Raw genomic sequence first — 14,169 nt, 5'->3', positions numbered from 1 at the left:
TACAAACCGTTATTGCTATTTTTAACAATTCCATCGCGCGTTATGATTGCGTGATCTCGCGGTGAGTTATCAAACTATTTACAAATATTACCTTTGACTGATCATGTAGCAGTCCTACTTATAATCCAACTTAAATTTGTTTTTTGTCAATGAACCTTCAAAACAACTTATGTAACCATTCGAAATGAATCTTTTTCTTAACAAGTACACATTTCCTCGATAAAAAAATGTTATACTTTGTATAAATATTAATACCTAATTTACTTTTCTTTATGACTGTCTGTATCTTATATCTTTAAATACAAATCATTTCAATCAAGTCACATTTATATCTATTTTCGTGTATTAAATACGCTTCAGTCGAATGTAACAAGCAAGATGTATTTTCTTGTTTTGATAATATAATGAACTACTTTTGTAACTTGTGCAAATGATATATTTTAATAATGCTTACCATACAATTTGGGCAATGTGGAAACCAACTAGGACATACATTATTCTCAGAAGTATCATCTGATTTGGAATGTGCAAATACAGGCGTATCATATAAGGCTAATTATCAATATTCAGAAGACACATTTAATAAATGGTTTAGTGGTATATCTAAAAGTAATGAACGTTTGGCAAGAGCAGTTCTTGTTGATACTGAGCAAAAGGTAATAAGTAAGATTTATAACGATAAAAGTAATTCATGGACATATTCAACAACGAATATAATTTGTCAAGCTGGCGGAGGTTGTGCAAATAATTGGGCATTTGGTTATATGATAAAAGGATATGAACTAAGCAATGTGATATTAAATTGTGTCAGACAAGAAATTGAAAAATTAGATCATTTTGATGGATTTCTTTTGTTACTAAGTTCTGCAGGTGGAACAGGATCTGGCATTGGAAGTTATATTACAAAACTATTGCGTAAAGAATATGGTAAAAAAGCTATTGTTAACACAACAATATTACCATTTTCATTTGGAGAAGTATGTACACAAAACTATAATACATTATTGACTTTAGCAAAACTTTACAATGAAAGTGATATCAATATTTTAATTGAGAATGAACAGATATATAATATATGTACCAATTTATTGAAGAAATCACCTACAAATTTACAAGATATGAATAAGGTTATTTCAGAAAAGCTACTAGCTGTATTTCAACCAGTAGATTGTATAAACCATAACATAAATTCATTATTATCACAGATAGCATGTCACCCTTCATATAAAATAGCAACAATCAAGAGTAGCCCACATATACCTGCAGCATTCGCAAACTATGAACCTGTGTATAGTTGGAATTCATATATACATCATTTAAAGCAAACGCTTAGAATATCAAACTTCAATTCACAGTTAACTAATGTTGAATTAAAAATACCATCTAATTCATTAAGCAACACCACACATCATACATATGCTTGCTCAATATCAAACATTTTGATAACTCGTGGAATAGCATCAGAACAAGATCCTATAGTAACAGACATATTTAAAGAAAAACATTTATATGCAGACTGGAATACAATTAATTGGTTCACTCATTTGCATCAAAACCGAAAATTCTTAAACCATGATAAATTTCTTGCATTGATAACCAATAATTTCCAAATTTCTTATTCTTTGGATATGCTTTTAAACAAGGCTTGGAAGTCTTATGTTCATTCTGCATTTTTACATCAATATAAACAATTTGGTTTAGAAGAAGATGATTTTTTACAAGCATTCGCAGTACTTGAAAATGTTATAAAAGATTATAAAGAATTGGTTCCTCATGCAAAGCAATAATAAATCATAATTAGTTTTAATAATTGAAATGTAATAAATAAAAAGTTAATTATAAATTTTTTACAACATTGCTTGTGTACATAAATTTTTACTTGTATCACAAAAGCAAGCTATTTTTCGTGACGAATTCAAATATTGTGTACGTAGGAGTCAAAAACACGTATGGAAGGGTAACTATGACGTCACAAGAAAATCGACCAACTTGCGACGTTGTATATTGCATATTATGTAGGTATAATAGATGTCTACGTCTAAAATGCAACAATGACAAAGACAAAGCAAGAAATGTAGTAAAAAAAGATAAAAAGAAATTTAACATAGAGAAGACGAGACGTATTTAACAAATCGAGAATGGTTTTCAGTTTAACTTGAAGAGAGTGGGAGAAAGTAAATGAGAAAATGAGCATCTTTGTACTACACATCCCTTTTATAATGTGGGAGTTAGGAATAAGTAGGAAGGTATATTCTGCGCTTGTGCGAAGGGGCGGCTGAATCCAAATGATGCAGAACGAAAAAGTTCTGACCATTTCCAAGAAATAACGAAAATATTTCCAAGAACCGTAGTCATCTATTTCCCCTCTTCTGTTCATCCAGGGAGAATCGAAAGAATAAATTTATCGAGAACGGTATTATATGGTACAGCATCACTGTTAAAATATAATGAAACTTTGAGCTTTATTTGATTAACTTTAATTATAATTAAACTTTGTGAATATTGTGTAATATAATTTTTAAAACATGATTATCGATATTTAATAACTAATATATTGGATTATTTAACGCTTACAGATTATTTTAAGATTTAAATATTTTACATATATAAATGATGTTACATATTATTGAGCGCAATCAAATTTAAGTATTTTTTATAATTATATCAATAAAGGACATTTTAAAATTTCTAAATAAAATGATTTGTTATGGTTGCCTAAGATATTTCAAGGTCTTACTTTTAGACGCGTTATGTAAAGGTAGAAAAAAGGAAAAGAACCTATAGCGTGGGGAATACTATATAAACAACGACAGATGCACTATCCACACCGTTCTCTAGCATCAGTCAAGCGTTACAGGTACAGCTACGATTGTCAGAAACTCGTTTGCTGCCCCTTCATCGCCCCCACTGCATATCCTAACTATTGAGCACCTTTAAGATTAAGTATACCCCACTACTAATCTTTTAAATCTGGCGATAGTATGTATGTATTGCCATAAAAAAAGACAAGGTTTTTGAATATAAATTAATTACATAAATCTTGAGGCATATGTAATCAACATGGAATTTATCTATTCTTCTTCTTTCATAAAATCAAGAAGATAATGTTCCAAAGCTTTAAGTTAGCGATTTTTCATAATGTGGGGTTGAAGGAAGTAGCGTGTACAGTAGTGGCGCCATCTAACATATACAGGGCCGCTTAGCTGCCTCTTCAAGAAGTATATTATTACTTGTAAGGTTATTTCTAAATAATATATCAATATCTGCTCTGTATCCTTACACTTTTAATTGTGCGACATTTATTAACGAGATCATTGAAGCTACTATAACAAATGGAATATCAAAATATGTTATTTTAAGATATCAACAAATTAACAGGATTCTTCAAAAGTATACATGCCTCCCTGTAAACCTGCGCACGGATACATAGAACACAGCACGTAGTAGTATTCGTGTGCGCGACTCGAATACCAAGAGGCGTGGTTTGAATAGACGAACCTGTTCGGTACTTTGTCTCCCTCTACTAGATACAGAACCCATCGTCTTCACACACTCCCACAGAAAGCAGGCGCACTCTGGTGTCGAAGCCATGGACGATGGTACGCGCCATTTTGTTTAGTGTCCGCTGGACGCGTCGTGCGTCGGGGTGTTGTGGGGTTGTTTTCATGACCGTCAACCGAGAATAAATCCGCGGCTCTTTGAGCTCGCTTACAATTCCGAGCGTACGTACTAGTGTAATCATTTGAACAGTGAAGACACGTATATATGTCTTTTGCATGATTATCGTGACGTGCAACACGAGGATACGTTTTTTGAAAGAGTCGAGGACTCTCATGCTTATAGTGTCAGACTTAGCAGTTGCAAAGACTTCGCAAATGTATGGCGCCAGATACAACTATATGGATACTTGGTAGGGGATTGCCACTGTCGTCGTTCATCGTCGGCAGATATATTTTTTATAAAGGTAAGAAAAGAGGGGTTGCCCGAGCTTAATCAATAAAGCGTCTTCTCCATACTCTTCCTCTTCCTTTTCTCTGGTTTTCAAACACGGGAAACTTTTAGGTATCGTCGTTGTCTGAATATCCGACGCTTCATGGTTCGACGAGTTTTTCGTACCAAATGTCGTGCGCCCTGACCACGGTAGTGTCTCGCTTGTGCAAGCCGCTCGAGGAAAGTGAAAGCTCACGTTCCCGATCGTTCTGCACTGAGCACGAATCTCGTTCCGTCCGTCGCGTCGTGGTGGTGCACGTTTCATGCGTCTCGTCTCAAACACTGAAGCGTCATTTGGCCCAAGTTGTCGGCACTTTGAATTGTACTCTTATTACTTCTTCAGTAAACGCGTCCATTACTTGCGTATGAATGAGAAAAGAACGCTTTTAAAGAAAGGCGATGAATGAGAAAGGATGCTCGGTGTAAAAATAGGTTTTTCGAATTAATCCGTGCATATTAAAATAAAAGGATTTTTATCTTAAATATTAATAAGATTCGGTTTTCTTTAAGACCAGTAAAATGTTGAAAATGATGAGTACTGGTATATAAAATGAAAAACTGCCTGTTATTTATTTTTTGAGTATATTATAATTTCGGGAAAAGCTTCTTTTCTTAATATACACTATATATGCAATGCACACATGTACTTTTTGTGTTTTTGAGCCCAGTAAAGGCAATAATATCAAAAATGTTTATTCTCAATAAACATTATATAAGATATTAGTATATAAAGTTATTATTAAGTTCTGGTGACATATTTCTTTTATTACATTGTACTACGTGCCCTTGAACAGATAGATTACACTGAATTTCATTTCACTTGTGTTTAAAAAAGAAGTAGTGAAGTTGATTTTCTTGAAATATTATCAAAATATCGTCTAGTTAGAACCGCATTAAAGCAATATGTGTACCGATCACTGATGCTATAAACAGCATCGCGATCACTCAATTTATCGGGTGATTTCAACGCTAGGATGTGCACCAATACTATACACGTTGCTCTAATGAAATATTTAATACGTATACATAATAAACACGTCGAATTTCATTTTTGATAGTAATGATGCAATATATAAACGATGAATTAAGACTATTTGATACACCTTCCGTACTAGATCATATAGCACTCATTCATTTTTTATGTAATCAATAAATTTTTTAAAAATTCTAATTTATTCTAGAGATGAACTACTTAAAACATTTCATGGATATTTTTCCACGTTATCATTTCTATCGCATACATTGTATTTCGTGCGTTTCAGACAACAACAAAACTGAAATTTCTTCCACCTCCGTCGAAGGATGCGGAGGTATATTTGTAAAAAGATGTTAACGAATGCAATGATGGAAGCATTAATATGTATTTCATCCTTTTTTCAATGTATTAACAGAATTTGTTCGTTACGTTATACGTAATAAACCATTTCTATTTCTTATCGTATTTAAGTTTTCTATCAAACTCTTCTCTTTTGTTTCGCGACCTCGATATTGGAAGTATTTTTAGATTGTTCTATAAAACTTACGATGGAACTCTTCTCAATGCAACAAAGTCACGCACACATGTATATGTAACGAAAATATAAAGGTTTAAAGCTAACGTAATATATTCTGTTAACTTATTAAATTTGCCGCTATAACATTAGTCATGTACACATAATTCCTTATTTTAATCTACTTTGTGATATACTGAATATATTATAATATAATATTAAACATCCATATCGTAATGTTCACACATACCCTGAAATTATAGCATTCTGGTCAACAAAGCGACAAATCAGGATAGACAATGAGCACCCTACTCATTACGATTCATTCTTCCCCAACTTTACTCACGGAAATAGTCTGTTCAAGAAACGCGGGGTGCAACATGTTCAGTCTTTTGGAACATCGATCTGTTAACTCTAGCAAAATTTTCAGAAACCCCTTCATTGTATCACGTGAAGGTTCTAGCTCTAGAAATATATTCTGTAAATAAAATGAACATACATTCAATCTTGAAAATAAAATTATTTGAATAATTATAAAAAAACTATTAATAACGTCTTTCTTTGTATTTATCCCAAATAAATATATTTGGAAGCACGAAATATCCCTCCTTTCCCCCTCCCTTCTCCCAGCAGATCTAGGTTTCGGGGGTGGTTCCTAGTATATCAGACTTTACCTAGCACAGGTGCTGCGGATTAATCCAAGACACACCTACGAATGACTCACTATACAAAACTCTGTATCCTTTTTTTTTCTTTTCGTAGCGCGAAAGGGTTCCGTATTTAAACCAGTATCTGATAAAGGTTTTTTGCAAAACCGGTTGGATGTTTAATTAATCCTCTTATTTTCTGTCGCATTATTTTTGCTACAAAATTGCGAAGATTTCATAATTTAAAAAAAGCAAAGACTTTTGTTGTTTCATAAGTATTAAATAAAAGACAAGCTATATGCAATACTCAAATTTTAAGTAAATCTTTCACTTTACCTTTCGTGCTAATATTCTGATAATATTATATTAGGAAGCGTGATTTCTTTAATTATCGGCTAAAAATGCAAGTATGATTAGGTTTAACCTAAAGAATCTGCACAAAAAATAAAAGCACGGTTGTTTGGTATGTGACGGCCACATACCACGCCTCTTACTAGATCGGCATTCCATTGAACCCAGCCTCCCCATATTATGCTAAAGGTGATTTCTTATTCGTCTTTTCTCTTTTTCCTCTGGTCTTCGCTCTTGATAAAGTAACATTGCGACGAATACATTTTTTGACGATATACACATGCATGTAACAAGCGTCAAAAGTGTTCTCTTACTTAAAATAATACTAGTAAGGAAATTTACATCCATAAATTGTATTATTTATCAAATGATAAATTATATTACAGAATTGGAATACAAAACAATAAGCAACCATGCGTACTCCTGCCGGGACAGAGACACTGTCACAACCTGAGATGTACAAATTTGAATCTCAGGAAACAGAAGCGTCATCGGGTGTCAATCAAGTAGTTTTATCACCTTCTCATCCGGAAGCGCACATATTCACTAACAGGTAAGAATGTAGTATTTTTACAGTGTCAAATATAAAACGAGTATTGCATATAATAAATTTGAAATAACGCGCTTTGTTACATTAAATTACGCGCGTACAATTGCGCATGCGCATTCTTAATTATCTGTCATAGACCTTAAAATTTATATTTGAAATTAGGAGTAACTTAATTATCACAAAATATAATTTTACTGCGTGATATTAATTCTGATAATGTTTCAATTGTACATATGTATTTGTCCTATAAATGATATGTAGAATAATCATATACTTTTCGATTGTCAAATTGTAATGCACTACAATTACGAACAACCACTTAATCGTAACATCGTCATGCATCATACTGTACATACACACATAAAAGCAAACGGTAAATGCGGCCCTCTGCCGGCTAACTTGTTAGTTTACGATATGTCTCGTGGTCGTATGCATCCTGTATAGTTTCATCGTATTTATATTTTGTTTATCGTGAAAACGTTCAATCAGTGGCATGGTTTTGTGACACTTTCTCTCAGTGTATGGGTCAAGCGTGTTATATCCATATGCTACGCGTGATACGATGGTATTTACACGATTTTTCCTTCGGAAGACACAGAACGACGATGTGGTCGTTCCAAACAACGTCGGTACGAGGAGGTGAGGACGAAGGCCAAGTCGTCGGAATGCGCTTCCGATAACGACATAACGGCACCATCGTTGACGGCTTTGATCTTGTCCCCACACTAACACATCTATAGAAACTCATATTGTCAATCTTTTCTATTTATCAGATATATTTATGTCCTAAACATAATTCCTAATCACACGACCCATGTCATTTTTATCATTTCTATTTTTCAGTTATTAAAACATGTCTTTCTTACGCGATTTCAGTATCTTCGATATAAACACGAAAGAGTATTTTTAAATGATATAGCACAAGATACATAATACACAGAAGTAAAGTACATTGCAGATACTTACACTTATCGTATGATATTGCTTATAACAGCTACTTGACTCACGACTTATGATCACAGCTTACATGTTTGACAGGTGTACAAGTCATTTAAGGAAATCGATGCTCAGTGATTAAATGTTCCTATTAATTTCACTTACATTAGTTACATGACGATTTTAATACATACACATGTCCATATTGATTGTGTATGTAACGAATCGTTTGTTATGACAATAAGACATGAAAATTTTATATGCCCAAATCTCTTTGTTGCGTTTTTCGAAATAACGTCACTTTTCTTTTGTTTGGAGTCTAAATTCTGAAATTTTTCAACACAGATATGTTAGGGACTTAAGTTCATTAATAATAGTTATAAAGCGAAAAAATATGATTATTGTGTGATTAAGATAATTTGATTAGTATAAATTAATGAATTAGTAAAGAGATTTGTTTAAATGGTACATTTTTAAAAATAATTTATATATTGACATTTTGAATAAAAATTTCATAACAATTATTTACTCTTTTAACAAAGTTATGAGTTAGTCAGTTAGTTTATATTAGAAGCTTTATTCAAGATTAAATTGATAACTTCCAAAAAAATTAATAAATAATATTTTTACTCCTTACTAACATTTTTCCTATAGTTAATATTTTAATTCACAATATCATATATTACATTATTTTCAGTAGTTCAAGATGAGAAACTCCAGTAAAAAACAATTCTTGTAACTCTTGCTTGATAAAGTTTCGTAATACACATTTGCTACATATTTCACGACAGTATTTTTGCTGCATTGTAAAAAATTATATTTATCGAATAAAAATAGCAAAATAATTGAAATAATTTTGTTCTTTCATTAATACTTTAACATTTTCATATTCAGAAATTAAGTCTTTTAATGTCTTTAATTATTTATTTTAGCATGTTATGTATACAAGAAGAATTAGGTCAGTTGAGTGGAATTGCAGGAGGTCCTATTATCCCTGACCCACGTGATGCTCAATTACCTAATAACAATCATAGCAATTCAGAAAGCAATAGTAACTCTAGTGAAACTGCAACAAAATGTACTCCAGGTACTGGAACTTTAGATGCACAAAGATCAAGCTGGGTGGAAGGTATATTAGGGTGCATGCGTCCAGTTTGGACTATGCTTTCAAAAGCAGCTGTTAATGAAAAAATTAAAGGACATCAAAGTAAGTAATCACTTTTTATAGATTTAGTATAGTCTTTATAACATTATTTATAGGATGAAATCAAATAATTTTAGCGGATGACTGGGAAATACCGTTTGAATCAATCAGTGAACTGCAATGGCTCGGATCTGGAGCACAGGGGGCAGTATTTAGTGGAAAATTAAATAAAGAAGTTGTAGCTGTAAAAAAGGTGCGAGAGCCGCGTGAAACTGATATACGGCACTTACGGAAGTTAAATCATCCGAATATTGTTCAATTTAAGTAAGTTTTTACCTGTACTATAAATGCTATAAAAAATAATATAAATAATCTTTATATATTCTCAGAGGTGTTTGCACACAAGCACCATGTTACTGTATAATTATGGAATTTTGTCCATACGGACCATTATACGACCTCCTTAGGGCTGGAGAACCAGTTCCACCTCCTAGATTAGTATCATGGTCAAAACAAATTGCTGCTGGAATGGCCTATCTTCATGCACATAAAATTATACACAGAGATCTTAAAAGCCCAAAGTATGTCATTTAATCTAATATAATTAAATTCATATATATTTTTAGGCTCAGTAAATTTTTATTTACCTCGTAAAATAAGAGCATCTTTGTCTTACTATACATACATACTATATTTACATGTTTATCTTCTAAATTCTATTTACAATTTCAGTGTGTTGATAGGACAAGGAGAAGTTGTCAAAATTAGCGATTTTGGAACTAGTAGAGAATGGAATGAAATTAGTACAAGAATGAGTTTTGCTGGTACAGTTGCCTGGATGGCCCCAGAAATCATCAGAAACGAGCCTTGTTCTGAGAAAGTAGATATATGGTCGTATGGTGTGGTATTATGGGAACTCTTAAGCGGAGAAATACCTTACAAAGACGTGGATTCTTCCGCAATCATTTGGGGCGTGGGCAATAATTCTCTTCATTTACCAATCCCTGCAAGCTGCCCAGAAGGTTACAGGTTACTTGTAAAACAATGTTGGGCTGCAAAACCACGTAATAGACCTTCCTTTAAACATATTGAAATTCACCTCGGAATTGCAGCAGTTGAAGTGCTATGTACAAAACCTGATGATTACTTTAAGACACAGGTAAATTGAAAACCTAAAAATAAAAATGAAAGAAACCTATTTAAATATTAAAAGGTGTTTATAATTTTTATAATTACAGCAATCTTGGAAAAAAGAAATTAGAGATCATATGAAACAAATGCAGACAAATAGTTGTAGTAGTCCAAGATTTGAAGCTGATCTCATTCGACGACGTGAGGATGAATTAAGACATGCTCAAGATATTCGAGAACATTATGAACGTAAACTCGAACGTACTAATAATTTGTACTTAGAATTAAGCGCTGTTTTATTGCAGTTGGAACAGCGTGAACGAGATGTAATTAAGTAAGTAATAAATTAGAAAATTAGAATAGCTAATAGTAAGTAATTTTAATATATCTTATTTTCTCTCTTAGACGAGAACAACAAAGTGGGTATAAGCAATGTAAGAAGCGACTTGTACACCCCCTTATAAAGGCTCAAGAAAGACTTCATCGTAGACGTAACCCTCAATTTTCAACATCATCTACTCCAACAACTCCACCATCCCCAACAGACTGTCCACAAACTCCTATAAAAGCAACTATGTGTACCCAACTAAATGAATCTAATCAACCAGAGACAGTTTTAGTCCCTAATAATAGTTTCAAACAACGCAAATATAGGCATCGTAGAGTAGGATCTGGATGTGGTGTAAATTCTAGCCCACGATCGAGTCCTCATCGTGAAAGAAAAGTACGTATCTAACATGAGAATATGTACTTATTAATTAACAAATTAAAATATAATGCTGGGTGCGTATCTATTTACAGAGTACAGAAGTATGTGCACGTTTTGTTGATAGTCAAACACAAACAGATATAATGGATATCAACGAAACTGATTTTAATCCTGTTGGACATACAACAACAATCTCATCAACAGAAAAACTTTCTGTAAATAGTCTTAATAAACAGTCATTAAATAAACAAACACCAGAAAGTTTAAATGGAAATTCAGTTTTATCCGAAGCTCATTATAGAATGCAATCTAGTCCTTGTTCCAGTCCTGAACCTTCAAATGAAAATCGTGCAAATGGAAATGAACGTTTAAAGGACTGTAGTGATGACGATAATCTTGAAACACTTGGTCGAAAAGTTAGCGAAATTATTAATGCTAATCGTCTTATTTCTCCTATAGATAATGGAAATTGCGATGATGTGATACAACACAGGTAAAACATATTTAATATAAATATACATATATCAATATATGGACTTCAACAATAATTAAAAGTAATAAATAATTGTTCATTTCAGAGGCAAAGAAGAACCTATAAACCTGTCCGGACATTTTTGTGGAATTATTGTTAACAATACTAATATACCTCATGAACAATCAGAAATTAAAACTCGACCTTGTTCTGAAAGTATGGATACTTTATGCGATCGTGAAGATGATGCGTGTGAGGAAAGTTGGTCAGATGAAGAAGGCGAAGATCCAAGTTATACGTATAATTACTCTTTAAAAAGAAGAAGGTATTTTTTTAGAAAAATGTAAAAGTATGAAATTAATCTAATTCACATCTTAATTTAATGAATTTACTTTAAAGTATTGCAAGGCGACCAATTGGTCCTGGATGTAGATTAAGAAGATTTAAACATGCACCTGAACGCATAGAGAGAGTGTTAGCTTCTGATGAGGAAAATACTTCCGAATATTCACATCCTCCGTCCAGTCAATCCTCCACGTTAGAAAGTAATCCCGATATGCAAAGAGTATTTCGTAATATTCATTATTCTCATAAGGTGAGTCAAAATAATTTTTATTATTAATGTAATATTATTGAAAATACAGTAAAAATATATACAATATAATACACAATATATTTTTACTTTTATTTTTATTTTTATTTAGAGGAAAGAAATAGATGATGTTTCTGATACATCAAGTCAATCAGAAACAGATGAAGTCAGTGAGATTACAATTGCATCTCAACCAGTAGTTGCAAACTTAAAAATAGAAAGTAGTGTGTAGATTAACAGGATTTTTATATCTCATTTATGATTGATATAAGTACCTAACAACCAGTGCATTTTTGTAGCGTATGCTCTCATCCTGTGTTAAATATTGTAGATATTTATCAATTTAAGGTATATGTTAGATATATATGTACATTAATTTTATGCATTATTTATCAATGAAATATTACATTAATATTATTAAGATACTAGACAGTTACTGAGAAAAGTTTATAAAAATCACATTCTACATCTTTATTAAAATTTAAATTACTATTTTTGAAAACTATTACAAAATTCAACAACTGAATTAATTTAATGAAATTGTTTTCTATCATTATCTATGATATGATTTATTATACGCTATAGAAAATGAACATAAATCAATAACTATTTTTTCTAAGAAAAATATAAAATATAGATTGCTGATATTTTCAACAGAATCGAAAATTTACACAAACATGTGTATAAACATGTTATATAGTATTATTTGTAAATACATGCACCTCATGCTCGCGTCTGAAAGAGAAAAAATCATTACTTAAAATTCATTCCATTATGTTTTACATCTTTTTTTATAGTTCCTTTTAGTAAATGTAGAATTCTCAACTAATCAATTATTATCTTATTATCAATTATGTATTGCATTTATTTCATATTATTAATAAAAAATATTCAGTTAGACTCAAATCAATCATTCCTACGATGAATGCAAAATCAGTTATTGATAATTGCATTCACTTGTATGTATAGATGAAATTCACCATAATGTAGAAATCAATTTTAAAAATCAATAAATTCATATATTATTTGGTAGTTTACAAAGAGTTATTGTATATAAATACAATAAAATAAAAATAAATATTGCATTAGAAAAACATACTTTTGAAAGTAATTTAGAAAATATGTAATGGAATGACAATTACTAAATAAATTTTAAAACATAAGTGCCTGTGGCAATTTTCATAAAGTACACCAAATAGTGATTATTGAAACAAAATAAAAAATCTAATTAATGTGCAATAAACAGCAATTAAGCTTGCAACTGAAAATAGGATCACATCAGTACAATAATTTTTCGATTCAATAAATATTCTGCTATTCCGATAAAATCAAATTATAAATAACATGAGGTATTGCTCGAGGGCTATTTTACTGTAACAAAGTCATTAAATATTTTTGATGCATTAAAACTTTTACCAATAATCTTACTACAGATTTCATTAATGTACTATATGTAATAAATTTTATTGTTTCATTTCTCAATTAATAAATGAAAACAATCTAATTTAATGACTATGTTAGAAAACTAGTGTAAGTAGTATTATGATATAGTCAAAACAATGCAGGTTGTCTGAGTTTCAAACTGAAACTCAATAATAGTGTTGGACTGTATGTAAAAGTCATATACTCATTCTCTCAAATTAATAACAATAAATATCGTAATTACACATGCAAAACTAAACGACATCATTAAGTCAATTGTCCAAAGTACTGTCTGCATCCATCTATTGTACCTGCTTTGAAACTCAAATTGCCTTAATGACAATTACTATACTATTGTAAATATAGACAATACAACATAAACTTAAGAAAATAGTAGCTAAGGTATAATATAACATTTTCATGTGCTCATTTGGACGAAGTAATTAATAAGATATATAAAGATGTACTTTATGATAATCATACATATTGTATCTATTATATTTATGCGAGTAGTTGCATAAATTGTTCCTTCTTGTGCAGTGGCAGCTAAACTGACTAGTTCTATTATTCTTTAATAATAGAAGCAGTACACAAAATTTGTGTTATAAACAAATAAAGTTGATTTACAATAATTGGTATATGCAATTTAATTACAAACCTTAATAACATTGTAAACTTATTAGATAATTTGATTTTGTTAAAATAAAACTATTTTTATATAAATTATAAAGTATT

At 31.2% G+C, this 14,169-nt stretch overlaps 2 protein-coding genes and 1 long non-coding RNA gene across 5 annotated transcripts; 2 read left to right on the top strand and 1 right to left on the bottom strand.

Annotated features, from left to right (window-relative positions):
- The first annotated feature begins 28 nt into the window (after positions 1-28).
- LOC138179422 (tubulin delta chain) lies at positions 29-2,683 on the top strand. Its single transcript, XM_069112211.1, has one exon. The coding sequence runs from the start codon at positions 447-449 to the stop codon at positions 1,785-1,787; it is 1,341 nt and encodes a 446-aa protein (XP_068968312.1). The 5' UTR covers positions 29-446; the 3' UTR covers positions 1,788-2,683.
- Positions 2,684-4,477: 1,794 nt separating this feature from the next.
- On the bottom strand, positions 4,478-8,231 carry LOC138189798 (uncharacterized). Of its 2 annotated transcripts, XR_011176128.1 has the most exons (5): positions 7,995-8,231; positions 6,610-7,762; positions 6,464-6,522; positions 6,155-6,343; positions 4,478-5,958 (listed from the first exon to the last, which is right to left on the bottom strand). It is a non-coding gene; the product is annotated as an uncharacterized LOC138189798 (long non-coding RNA). The 2 variants fall into 2 exon arrangements; XR_011176126.1 differs by having other exon boundaries at positions 6,464-7,762.
- Positions 6,892-14,129, top strand: wnd (Mitogen-activated protein kinase kinase kinase 13 wallenda). 2 transcript variants are annotated; one of them, XM_069131909.1, is made up of 11 exons: positions 6,892-7,031; positions 8,897-9,171; positions 9,246-9,432; positions 9,498-9,689; positions 9,841-10,267; positions 10,347-10,573; positions 10,645-10,963; positions 11,041-11,441; positions 11,527-11,745; positions 11,820-12,015; positions 12,125-14,129. In XM_069131909.1, the coding sequence occupies exons 1-11, from the start codon at positions 6,892-6,894 to the stop codon at positions 12,242-12,244; spliced, it is 2,703 nt and encodes a 900-aa protein (XP_068988010.1). In that variant the 3' UTR covers positions 12,245-14,129. The 2 variants fall into 2 exon arrangements, with proteins under 2 accessions (XP_068988010.1, XP_068988015.1); XM_069131914.1 differs by lacking the exon at positions 6,892-7,031 and adding an exon at positions 7,527-7,667 and having other exon boundaries at positions 12,125-14,123.
- Positions 14,130-14,169: the final 40 nt, after the last annotated feature.

This window comes from Bombus flavifrons, chromosome 1 (genome assembly GCF_040668555.2).
Source record: "Bombus flavifrons isolate JBK064 chromosome 1, iyBomFlav1_principal, whole genome shotgun sequence".
Taxonomy (NCBI): Eukaryota; Metazoa; Arthropoda; class Insecta; order Hymenoptera; family Apidae; genus Bombus; species Bombus flavifrons.
Note: the sequence above shows the minus strand (reverse complement) of the source record. Positions and strands in the feature narration are given on the sequence as shown.